The sequence below is a fragment of the Mizuhopecten yessoensis genome, unplaced genomic scaffold, assembly GCF_002113885.1.
Source record: "Mizuhopecten yessoensis strain PY_sf001 unplaced genomic scaffold, ASM211388v2 scaffold716351, whole genome shotgun sequence".
Lineage (NCBI taxonomy): Eukaryota > Metazoa > Mollusca > Bivalvia > Pectinida > Pectinidae > Mizuhopecten > Mizuhopecten yessoensis.
In genome coordinates, this window is record NW_018480073.1 from 682,276 (window position 1) to 695,741 (window position 13,466).

The 13,466-nt window shown below is 35.7% G+C and overlaps 1 protein-coding gene across 1 annotated transcript; it reads left to right on the plus strand.

Moving 5' to 3' along the window:
- Positions 1-294: 294 nt before the first annotated feature.
- LOC110443517 (protocadherin Fat 4-like) lies at positions 295-13,466 on the plus strand. Its single transcript, XM_021487781.1, has 5 exons — positions 295-387; positions 3,755-3,928; positions 6,153-6,409; positions 7,345-8,300; positions 10,508-13,466. Exons 1-5 carry the CDS (start codon positions 330-332, stop codon positions 10,644-10,646), a joined length of 1,584 nt encoding a protein of 527 aa, XP_021343456.1. The 5' UTR covers positions 295-329; the 3' UTR covers positions 10,647-13,466.

The window sequence follows — 13,466 nt, forward strand, 5'->3', positions numbered from 1 at the left end:
GCTGAAAAGAGACTTCATCAGATTATCTTAAGGTAATTTGTTGAATAACATCATGCTCGTTTTTCAACTGTAGGTCAATAGAAATTACTGTAAACAAGATATTTACGTGTTGGCGGTACATGTATACTCTGATACGGCCCATAGACTAAGGGATGTCCCGTCTCCGCTTCACACCCGTCTGACAAATTTTAAAAGTCCATTATGAACGAATAGCAATCTTTTCATCAAAGATAGCTTATGAGAAATTGGTATTTAAAGGGAAGCTCTGGAAGTGATTTTGACGTAGGTGAAAACGATTTTGTACCAAGACGTCGTACGAACCAGACACAATGCGTTTCCTTAATATTGATGTAGTGATTTTGGTTTTATTTTCAATGACAAAGACAGGTAAGTTACATTTTTATATAACATCTAAGCCTCTTGCATATGAAAGAAATAGAGACTTTTTTTTTTTTTATTATTATTTTTGTATATCTATCTATTATGGATTTTTGTTAGGTGAATACGTGGTTAAATGAGCCTGAGAAAGTGATATTGACCGAGACGAAGGCGAGGTGAATATCGCTTTCTCAGATGCAAATACTAAAACAAGACCAGACAATTTATACTTAAACGAGACTATACAATTTAACCTTAAACAAGACGACATAATTTATACTTAAACAAGACCAGACACTTTATCCTTAAACTAAACAACATAACATACACTATTACTAGACCCGACAATTTATACTTAAACTAAACCAGAAAATTTATACTTAAACTAGACCAGACAATTTATACTTAAACTAGACCAGACAATTTATACTTAAACTAAACCAGAAAATTTATACTTAAAATAGACGAGAAAATTTGTACTTAAACTACACCAGACAAATTATACTTTAAACTAAACCAAATAATTTATACTTTACATTGGTACATGCAGTTAACGGAAAACTGTGCCAAATTACATTGCAGTTCTCTGAAGATGGACAAAGAGATTGCTTTTTAAAATATTAAGAACCTGCGCATAGAAATAAACCTGCTACATCTGGGGTATCCCGACCAGTATTGGTCTAGTTACTATTGTTAGATGATATTAAATCTATCAACATTCACAAGAAATTTTAGTATAAAATTAAATTATCAGGGCCCGTATTCATGAAATCGTTCTCATGCTCAAGTATAAATTCTGTGTTAAAGCCAGCTTTCTTGTTACCCACCTAAATCATGTCAACGATCAAAAAGTCAAATTTTAATATCGAAAACAGTATTCGGCTTCAAGTTTCTTCAATTTTGTTCCAAAACTTTAACAAAATAAGATTTTTTAAATAATTTATAACTGGAACAAGAAATAAGATTTGAGCACAAAATCCATGCTTGAGCAGGAGAACGGCTTCATGAATACGGGCCCTGGTTTAGTAAAAAAAAAATGTCAATTTGTAAGGTATAAAGCGTTTTATAGACATTTTCATACAGAACATTTTAACATTTAATGTCATTCTTTTGATCACATGGTCCTCTTGTAAGTAAAATACATGTGTTAGATAAAATAACATATTTACGCAATCGATATATAAATAAACGTGGTAATCTTGCTATTAAAATGCATGTGTCATTTAAAAGATTAATATATATTGATGCAATCGACACATATAAAGTTATATCACAGCTATCTTAGTTAAGAGTATCACAGAATGCATTAAGTTACATGCAAAGGTATTTCATCAATTAAATGACATGCGCCTAAATTACATACATGCTATATTAGAGCAAACAATAACAATTGACGCAGTTATACTCTAATATAGCATAATCTAAAATATTTATATAATTCAGATAAAAACTGTATGTAGAAAGTAACATGTTTTGGTTACATGGAGAACCAAATTAAAATCTTAGACATTGATGTATAATAATTAGTAAGTTTTCGTTCGAAAGTGGTGAAATTGTCTATTTTCTTTAGGTCACTGGGTAAAACATTCCAGTCGTTGATACTGTCAATAAGGAAGTGTCTGGAATAAAAAAAAACCAACAGTTCTACGTTTTGGCACTTTGAAATTCTTTACAATAACATATCTTGTATTCCTACAGTGACCATGCATCTCGCACAACGGACACATACCTTGATAAATATTCAGGCACAACCTGATGATGACATTTATATAGCATGCGCAATCTCCTGTACCTCCAGTACTACTGTTGAGTTGTTATCGAACGGTTCAAGGGTCATTTGAGGCATTGAATAATTATTTGTTTGGCTTACTGAAACTATTTTTAATTTTGTGCTTACTCACTTCGTACAGGTATTTCTAATTATTTGTAATCATTTAAAAATATTTTAACAGTTAAATACAGATCTTAGCATCGAAATAGACATAATGCGCCTAACCAACTGTTCTAAATACGTTTTCAGTAATGTTAAATGGGTGAATGAAAGTGATGCAGTGAACCTGTGCATATACATACATAAGTAATCAACATTTAGAAACATCCAACCTTTCATTTTTCAACTGTTTATGATTGCTGCAAAAGTGGAATTTTTCGCTTTCAGTAATGTTCGCGTTTTGACTCTTTAAATTGATCGCATTTTGGAAATATTTGCGATATCAGTCGTTCTGAAATCAATATGTTCTATTTATCTTTAATCTTTATAATCCAATAATAAATATTCGCGTGTGGATATTTTCGCTTTTACTTACTTCATGACAAAAAGCGAACATTTACGCAACGCAAAAATGTCTTCTTCTTCAGTATCATAAAACAAAATTCACTTTTAGTATGGCAAGATTTCTGAATATGAATGCCAGTAAATGATCGTAATCACTGGTCCATATTTCATTTAAACATATTGCTATGATGTCTGTCAATTTAAATGAACAGATTTATTTAACTTTAGTTACAGTATATAGATTACATTTGTATCTCTTGGCTCTCAAAGACGACCACAATGGTTCAAATACTATTAAAAAAAATCATTTCTACAAGTTTTTTATGAATTGACTAATGTTAATGAAGAGATATTATTTCATCCTCAAAACTATAAACAGTATATCGCAAAATATGAGAGGACCCACACATGGTTTCAGTTTAGTTTAAACATACTTATTGCCAAAATTAAACAAGGGATTAGGCACAAGTTATAACAACTTATCAACGCCTTCTCCCAATATACATTTGAAATGACATTACAATAATGACAATAAATATATACAATTGTTATTACAATTTAAACTCAAAATCTCTTGATGGATTTAAAAATGTTTTGCACAGATCTAAAAATGTTTGAGTTAAGGTCTACGGAAAATTGTGAATTGCCAAACAAAAGAATTTCTAAATTTAACGCAACATTCATATTAATCAAAATTAAAACAGGGTTTTAAAAGACAAAGACACTAGTAAACAATACTAGTTATGCATTTTAATAAAAAAAATATATGATAAAGTAGGACGTATTATTTAAATAACGTTACTTCTTCCTTTCAGTTATTATTAGTTTATTGCAAAATAAAAGACTATAACTCCCACATACTTTTATGTAATTTGAAATTAAAAAAATATTAACAAAATAGGCAAAATCATTTTAATTGTGTCAACTAAGTTAAACTTGTGAAGGTGTTGTCTTATTTCTTTACATCTAGTGAAATGGCTTTCACTTAATGATTAACAATTCACCAAAAAAACCCACCGAAGCTGCATATCTGAGTGTAAGACTTAAAAAGGCGTGCATCTAATTTGAATACTATTTTGTATTTTTATTTTCTGTCAACAGTGACAACGCAGTTCATCAACTTACCAAGTAATATTACGTTACCAGAAAACACACCAGGAGGAAGCACCGTCTTTACAGTTATCTTAAGTGCGCCTGTGAATCCTCTCGACTATCTGATAGAGTATTATCCCACCAGTGCAGCTGACCTGTTTGCTCACGCTTTCGTCCCTAATGGTAAGCATAAATATGCCAACACATATCCTTGATATCCTGGGGTTACGCTCACTATCGTTCTCTACATCCCTGGAATATGTCATAGGAAAATTGAAGGCACGCCGCAAGCTATTTGATCGGTCTCAGGTAAAAATACCTGACCAATCACTAGGCTGATACCTGTTATATGAAGATTACAGAGAAGCAACGCCCGGCTTCAAAACGTGTTAGTGTTACCGTTACGCAACCTAACATCACTGTACCCAAACATGACACTGTTTAGATAAATATCATTGTTATTTATAACATAGTATCGCCTCCAAAAATGTTTGTTCGATTTTCATAAGTAGATACTATCCTTTTTATTTCTATATTTCTATTACTAGTTGGTATTTCTGGCGCGTGGTTCTATAGATAATATAAACTTTATTTATTTTACAACAATTATGAAACATGTTATTTCAACTTATATTAATCACTCTTGTTGGCTCGGATGTTAGAGCGTGGGGGATTTTAGTGTGGAAGGAAACCGGAGTACCCGGAGAAAACTCACGTGGTCGGACAGGTGACCCAAACCTTTTCACAAACGATCGAGGAATCGAACCCCGGCCGCCTTGGTGAAAGGCAAGTGCGTTATCCACTGCACCACCCGAAAACATGGCCTATAAATAAAACGCGATATACTATCAGGGTAATGTAGGCAATTTAATAGGTGTAGCTGTACCCTTGAAGGGACACTTTGGTATTTTGGCTAATATTGATGGATAAACGATCAATATCAGCAGAAAATTATACATAGTTCATTTGTTTTAGATTCGAAGGAGTTCTGAATAAATTTCCTCTCCAAACTGGCAATATTTTGATAAAATAGACTTTTAAAAATTACATTAAAATAAAAAGCGTCGCTATTATCATAACATAATATCATCATCATCAGCAGCATCATCATCAGCATCATCATCTCATCATTATCCATAGATAGTTTAGAATCTGTATCGTTATCATTATCATCTTAACATCATCCTCATCCTCATCATCATCCTCATCATCATCTCACCATTCATCATCATTATTTCATAAAATATTATAATATATCTTATGTGTCTGAATGAATCGCATCGTTCACTTGGTGGAGAAATAAAATGTTGTTTACTTTTCGCGCTCGAGTTTCAACTAACAGTTTACCCGTATAAGGAGCCTACACATGTATAAAAAGAAGTTCCAGCACATATTACTTGTTTTTGAGTGAAGACACTTGACTAGCAAAGGTGGTGAAATGTATAATGTACTACGTGGCGCTTTAATTTCATTTTGACAAACATATTCGGTTTTATTTCATCACATAATGTACTATGTTATCCAGTGAATATACCCATTTATTACATACTTACTAATAAATACGGGTTTTTTGTATATGCGATACGACACAATTGCTCTAACCCATATCAGCCCCCGCCGTATCACACCCCAAACCCGTATCAGTATAAGATTGTAGTTTTTATCAGTAAGTATGTAATAAACAGAATAAAACACACCTTTTTCCATATCCCACCCAGTATCAACCCTCGACCAATATCATCCCTCGGGCCTTCAGCCCTAGGGCTGATATTGCAGTCTCGGGTTGATACTAGGTGTGATATGGAAAAAGTCATGTATTATTCTCTATGTCATATTTTTTTGCGTAATATGACCTCTCAGCCCTGTGATTTGTTGTGAGCTTCAATTGTTTTAATTGTTACGTCTCGTCTAGGACAAGTACATAACGTCACAGGCTTATGCACTGGAGTCAAAATGTCGGCTTTTTTTTTTACATTTCAAGGTTGCATGAAAATTGTCGTTTTACACGAACAAATGCCGCAAATCTCGGTGATGTAATAAAAAGGATCTTACACTCGTTATCATTTCATATGAAATTTAGGAAACTCGTCACGATTTTTTTTTAGACTTTTTCATAAATCTCATTTGAAATGGAAACTTGTGTAAGATCCTATATGTATATTAATATTATTTCTAGCGATAGATCAATAAATTTGTTTTCATAACAACATTTAAAGTTGGCGAGTTTATGAGTAAGCTATACACAACGGAAATGTAAATAGTGCGATTATGATTACACGCTGATGTTGTTCCTATAAGTAAATATTTGATGTATTAATAAAAACATCGGTTACTAAACATAACTTATATGTTCCATAACACCTTGCAAGTTGTCCATGTCATCGCTTACCTTAATCATATCAAACAGGTGTCGATGTATCTGTCAGGATGGGCGCCATTTTGGATTTTGAAACCCTTCCAAACCAGTACCGAATCAATGTGATTGACCTAGCCGCTACAGACGGTTCGGGTGAAGGGGAATTGCGACCACCTCCTCTGGCTAAAAAACGACAAACGGAGTTGGGTAACTTTGTTATGGGCGTCCTCACCATTAACATCACCGATGTTAATGAACCACCAATCTTTAACGACGCCACATATTCTGTCACTGTACTAGAGAGCAAGGTAATGACCATGTCTTTTAAATTATCTATTCTTTCTTACGTTGCAAAGTTCTGGGTTATCCAAAGTATTGAAGGAAGGCCTGATAATTTTATTTCATCCTTTTTAAGATATAAAATTAAAAACAGATTAAGAAAAAACGTATGTAGCACAAGTATGATGATTTTGTCATTGTGAACATTATACATGTGGTTGTATTCAACTTATTAGTTATTTTGACAGTACAGATGTATGCATTGAGAGAAATTCTTCAGACCTGAGTTAAGAAAATATGATAAAACACATAATGTGAATTGGTTTATGTAGCACAACCGAAACGTGTAAATTAGTGACGTTTCGATGACATACGCTTACAGCGTAGCTGAATCGACATCAATTCGATGACAACTCGTACATATTTTACACTTCTGTGTATTCCGTCTTTGCGTATTGTAGACTTATCTTCTCTTGTGAGCAGGTATTGGTTGTTACGTCATTGGTTTGTGAGAGTAACGTCATCAATTTTTGAGAAAATTTCGTAATTTTCTCACACAAACCAATGACGTAACAATCAACACCTGCTCACAAGAGAAGATCACTCTGCAATACGCAGAGACAGAATAAACGCTGCTTCACGAGTCATTTCTCTGATAAAGGTGACGGTGTACATACCGTACTAGTCATCGAATCGTCACATAAAAAAACTTACCAGGTTTCCTACATTAATCTATTCATAATACTTACCTACCAACCTGAAGAATTTTTTTAAAAATAAAAGACATATATATATTTTTAAATTGGCAAAAAAACTTTCCTCTTTCGGGTAGGAAAAAAGGTCAAACAGTGTATAAAGATAGCTTGTGAAAATGATTCAAAATTTGGACGATAGCAAGCACTGTCAAAAAACTAAGGTTGACTTGTATGTCTCATTCTCTTATACCTATTTTGATTATTACCAGATTCCTTTGGACCCGTTTGTACGCCTACCCTCGCCTGCTTTCGATGCAGATGTGAACGACACTATAACTTACGAAATTAATAGCATTTTCCCTAACATCAATGGTAAAATTTTGGCCATAAACCGCACATCAGGAAATATCAAACTTTTTGGAGAGTATGACGTTGACAACAACGTTCACCCAGATGTACTGATCATCACCGTAAAAGCAGTCGATGAATCTGGTCTATCCAGCACCGTGATGCTTTATGTTAATATTTTGGACGTAAATGACAATGATCCCGTGTTTACGGGAACCGGAAATTACGTCATATTACTTCCGTATGATTACGCAGGAGTCAGCGGAACTGAAATAGGATACGTCCATGCTGATGATGATGACGGAACGGATATTGTTTCATACAGTCTGGCCACAAGAAATACATATTTCAGCGTAAACAGAAACACTGGATATATTCAGCTCACGAATCCACTTCCGGTTGATACGATAAGTTCAGGAGTGTATCAATTTAACATTCGTGCAACTTCCTTTTCTTTTAATAGTGAGGGCAGCGCCGGTAGTGCCATTGCCAGCGTCAAGGTGTTTGTCGTGCCATTTTGCACTGATGAGGAGGAGAATGGCTGTAACCTTTGCAATGAATCTTCTTCCGACAAGACTAATTCAACAAGTCAGACAACGTTACCACCACGAGTAAATGCTGGAAGTCGAAGAAAACGAGCCGAAGGAGATAGTACTGTAAACACATGTCCGAAAACACTATGCTCACGTTGCCATGCCTACCTATCTGAAACGTGTTTGTCGGGTACAGTACCCCTATCTACCCTTGGGAACTCGCCCACTTGCTCGACGTCACAGACTGGTGACGTAAGCTCTGCTAACATCCGAATTTGCTGGATACTACCCCTGGTGATTACGGTAGCCGTAGCGGCTGTCATCATTGGCTGTTGTTTGTACAAGTAAGTCTGTAGCTCTTTACTTACTACTAGCTCGGGGGTAGGGGTGGCTGGGGAATGGGTTAGGGATGGGGTTATTGGGAGGATATCATCCTCGATACTCCAGGGGGTACGCTCATTTACGGTCTCTTAACCCCTGGAATAAGTCATAGCAAAATTGAAGGCTCAGTGTGCGCCAAGTTGTTGATGAGACAAGAAGACTTGTCCGATCCTCTGATGTACATCAATAGAATCTCGCGGTCACGTAACGGTAAATCTTACTGGCTTTGATGTCGGGTGTCGCTCCTTCAGAGGACATTTATCAGCCTAGTGATTGGTCAGGTTATTTAAACTGACACCAATCAAATAGCTAGCAGCGTGCCTTCAATGTTGCTATGACATATTCCAGGAGTGCAGAGAGCGAAAGTGAGCGTTACCCCTAGATATCAAGGAGGAGAGGATATACAATCTGGTCTGTCCTGCATGTACAGCATGATTGTCCGGTGTGACTTTGTCATCCACGATAGTCCAGGGTAACAAGCGGGCGTTCTTCTCACACTTGAAATATGCCTTGTTTGAATCAAACGCTCTGTAAGTGTTCCCTTGCGGATACTACGAGACCAGTTTGATCATTTTTTTTTATATAAATATCAGAAGAAGTGTGCTGTAGTGTAACGCTAATACAATGAACAATCTGGTGTCGCTCCTTTTTGATCTTCAAAAGATAGGTTTCAGCCTAGCTTTTAGTCATTTTTATTTCCTGAAACATATCAAATAGGCTGCTGCCTCCCTTCGCCTATCCTCGATATCCAGGGGAGTACACTCACTTTCGCTCTCTACACCCCTTGCATATGCCATAATGAAATTGAAGGCACGCGGGCTAGCTATTTGATTGGTGTCAGGTAAAAAAAACTCTGACCAATCATAGTCTGATACTTGTCCTTTGAAGATTACAAAGGAGCGACGCCCGACTTCAAAGTCTGTCATTTTTTACCGTTACGCAACCGCGAGATTCTTTTGATATACATCAAAGGACCTAACAAGTCTTCTCGTCTCATCCACAAGGTGGCGCACACTGAGCCTTCAATTTTGCTATGACATATTCCAGGGGTGCAGAGAGCGAAAGTGAGCGTAACTCCTGGATATCGAGGATAGCCTTCGTCCTATTGACGCATCAAGTATATTCCTTACTAGTGGATATAAACCAAACCTAGGGGAAAGTGTTAGCATAGTAAGGGTCCTTAACTGATTCCTATCATTTTAAATCAGAAGGCATACGTGTTAATAAACAGTAGCCGTAAAAAGCTGAAGTATCTGTAGCAACAATATAGTTATTAGCTTTGTCACATATTGTATTATCAAATTATTATAATATTCATTTTTTATATTTATTAGATTCCTTTATGTTTCCAAAGGAACATTTTCTAGGACATTTATATTTTATTTCAGATTAATATGCCATTAGCAACTGATCGGTATTTATTTTCTCCACAACAGCCAGAGTCATACATTGTATGGACACGAATGGCTATGGAAACATCTAGCAAAATAAGTGTTTCAATGGGGACATCTCGAAAAATCCAGTAATAACGCCCATTTACGTTAGTGCAGAGAGTGTGAGAGAGAGTAACATCTGAAATTTTGAAAATGGATCGATCTCGTATGGAAATTCATTATTTCTTTATTTGTTCTGAAGGTCATTGGTTTTTTTACCTTGCTCACTAATGTGCCTTTAAGGTTTGTTGTCATATACCTTGTTCTCGTTACGAGGACGCGACATTTCTCGGATTTGACCTAGATGGCGTCTTTCGTCGAGTGGTTAAGGCGTCCGACATTCTGCTACCTCAAGCCCTCCACCACTTGGTCGGGGGTTCGAGTCCTACGTGGGGCAGCCGCCAGGTACTGGCCGACGGTCGGTGGTTTTTCTTCGGGAACTCCGGCCTTCCTCCACCACCAAAACCTGACACGTCCTTAAATGACCATAGCTGTTAATAGGACGTAAAACACAAACAAACAAACAAACAAACCAAAACCGTCAATAAAGCAAACGACACTTACAATGTCAGGACATCTGGTCCTATTTCTTGTACTTTTGCAATTGTCGCCATGCTTATCTTTCCTTTGTTCATATTTTGCCCAGTTTTATCGAGTTTGAGATCAAATTACCGATTTGTTGATAATTATTCTCTTGCTGGGTTTTTTTTACTGAGAAATAACCATTTTAATTGCAGACGACAACAAAAAAACAAGAATAACCGCGTGATTGACATTTCCAACTCCAAAAACACGACAAAACCTGACGTCATCACAACAATAGAGCCTACCACGGAGTTGGGCAACTTCCGGAAACCTGTTGTTATCCAAGGATGAAATCTACAAAATGCGGAATGGTCAAAGAAAACAGGTGATTGGAAGAAAAAAGAAATTTGGATTGTTTATTTTTAACGTGGCGTGTTGATTTTTTTTTATTTGCATGATACAAATATAAACACTATTTATTCTCCAACAATTATGAAACAAGTTTTTGAAACTTCTACTTAACACTCTCGTTTGCCCGGATGTTAGCACGCGTCCTACTGTGGGAGGAAACCAGAGTACCCGGAAACCCCGGTCAGGCAATAATTACACAACCTCAAAAATGCCATTCTCGATACTTCAGGGGTCTCGCTCTATACACCCTGGCATATTAATATGTCATAGTAAAATTGGAGGTACGCACCAAGATTTTTTAATTGGCTTCCTGACCGTCATCCTCGATATCCAGGGCTTACCCTCACTTCTGTTCTCTACACCCCTGGAATATGTCATAGCAAAATTGAAGGTTCGATGTGCAGAACCTTGTGGACGAGAGGAGAAAACTTGTTCGATCCTTTGATGAACATCAAAAGAATCTCGCGGTCACCTAACGGTAAAAAATTGACAGGCTTTGAAGTCGGGCGTCTCTCCTTTGTAATCCTCAAAGGATAGGTATCAGCCTTGCGATTGGTCAGGTTTTTTTTTACCTGAGACCAATCAAACAGCTATCTTCATGCCTTCAATTTTGCTATGACATATTCCAGGGGTGCAGAGTGCGAAAGTGAGCGTAACCCCCGGATATCGAGGATGCCTGACCATTTGCTAGGCTGATATCTGTCCTTAGGAGACTACAGAGGAGCGACAACCGACTTCAATGCCAAGCCGTGCAGTGAGTTTCATTTTCGTAAAAGACAAATTGTCTGAAAAATCGTCTTTTATTCAGAAATAGAAACATCGCTTTCATTACCTTTGTTGTGAATTCGGAACGTCATTGCATAATGTCGTGACGTCATACTATGCGTTAATGTCATATTGAATATATCAAAAATGTTTCTAATGACTTAAGTTTTGTTGATCAAAATGCACGCCTGGCTGTGTGCTTTGATGTGCCTTGAATCAAGAAATCACACCAAGTTAAATTTCAAAATTTTCTCTGTGGTGAACTCTTCTGCAAAGGAGGTACATATGTAGCTATAGGTATGACAGAGCATTAAACTGTTGTACTTTATTATTGTACTATAGCTATGATGATCAAGACAATATCCATGTAAGCAAACAATCTGACGGGATGGTTTCCATTTATTTTTTTTAGTTGATAGTCTTCTGTTGTGTTTTCCATGTAAATAGCCGTACAAGGGAGACAACTCCTGGTAATCTATCAAATTATTTACGTGTATGCTTGTTGATAAGAGACTATCATATTTAAAACTCATATTTGTGATATTAAGTGACTTGAACAAAATTGGAAAGGACAAAAATAATTGTTGTATATTCCACAATCATTTTGTTTATATCTATTTTTTTCATCCGTGCTTCGCTGAAGATTCACTATATTTCTGTTATCATTCTCAGAAAGAAAATAATTATTATTTTCCCTATCGTTTTACCCCATTATCATGATATTTTTGCTCAAAGTTATATTTCTGATATTTTCTATTTAATAACGGTACTCTAAGTGATGTTATTTATTTTATATCTTATTGCGGTACAATTCATGATATACCATGCGTCTGTACCGGGTCTTTCCACAATGTATCAATCTTACGTTTTCATTCGACGAAGAAGATTTATTAGTTCCTGTTGTTCAACTGGCCTACTTTAAGGTTTGAATTTCATTTTGAGGATTTTTGATCAGTGATTTAGGTGACAGTCACACCCAACACAACCGTTCTTTAGGTGCTCAATATCCTTTTATAATAAAGCACATTTTAAGAATTAGTTTTGTATGCCACCATTTTTCTGAAAACAACCTACACCTGAAAGGAGCACTCTTTTAAATCGAACGTTCAGAATACAGTGATTTTTGTTTATTTTACATAAAACAATGCCGACGATGTCGAGAAAATAAGCATTTCAAATGTCTTTTGCATTTTGACTATATGACATCATGATGACATTTTCCTCTACGAAATTGTCTCCTGCAGAACATCTGAAGAGATCAAAGACAATGTCCGTGGTTTTGTTAATTTTGTTTTTCTACACATTGACCTTTGTTGTACCCATAATGTTATTAGGGGTCAAGATCAGCAGCCTCGTTTTGAAGCAATACACTTTTTACGTTATATTGTCGTTTATCCGTCCATTTATTTACTTAGATACGTGTTATTGAAATGGCAATTCATCTTTCTGTTATTTACTTATTTTTTGCTCTGATTTATTTCCACTCATGCTCTGTTGTTAGAAATGTCTTAATGTTTAAATTTCCACTTCCGGTACTTCATATGAGATTACATAGAAATCGGTCATAGATTGAAATCATTTAAACCTCTTTTGTAACTGCTGATGAATCCTTTACATCTGTCAAAATGACGCTTGATGGTCTTTTTCAAATAGCTCGGTGAGTATATATGAATCAATCGCTTTATTGACTAAGATTGTTGAAGTGTTGCAAGGTTAGCATCGCTCATTGTTGATATGTTCAAAATGATGAATGTTTTGGTGGTTATTTTCCTTCATGATCTCTACTTGCAAGCGACGGCGCTTTTTACTGGCACGGCTGTAAAAATACCGATCAATCTCGCAACAATTTATAACTAACTGAATTGCTTTATTTTGAGGAAAGCACATTTTGTTTTTTTTAGAATCATATGTCTATTGGAAATTATGTATAATGCCGTCCATTAATTTCAGTGTTTTATTCATGTTATTAGTTGTGAGGATTTAAATAAACATCTA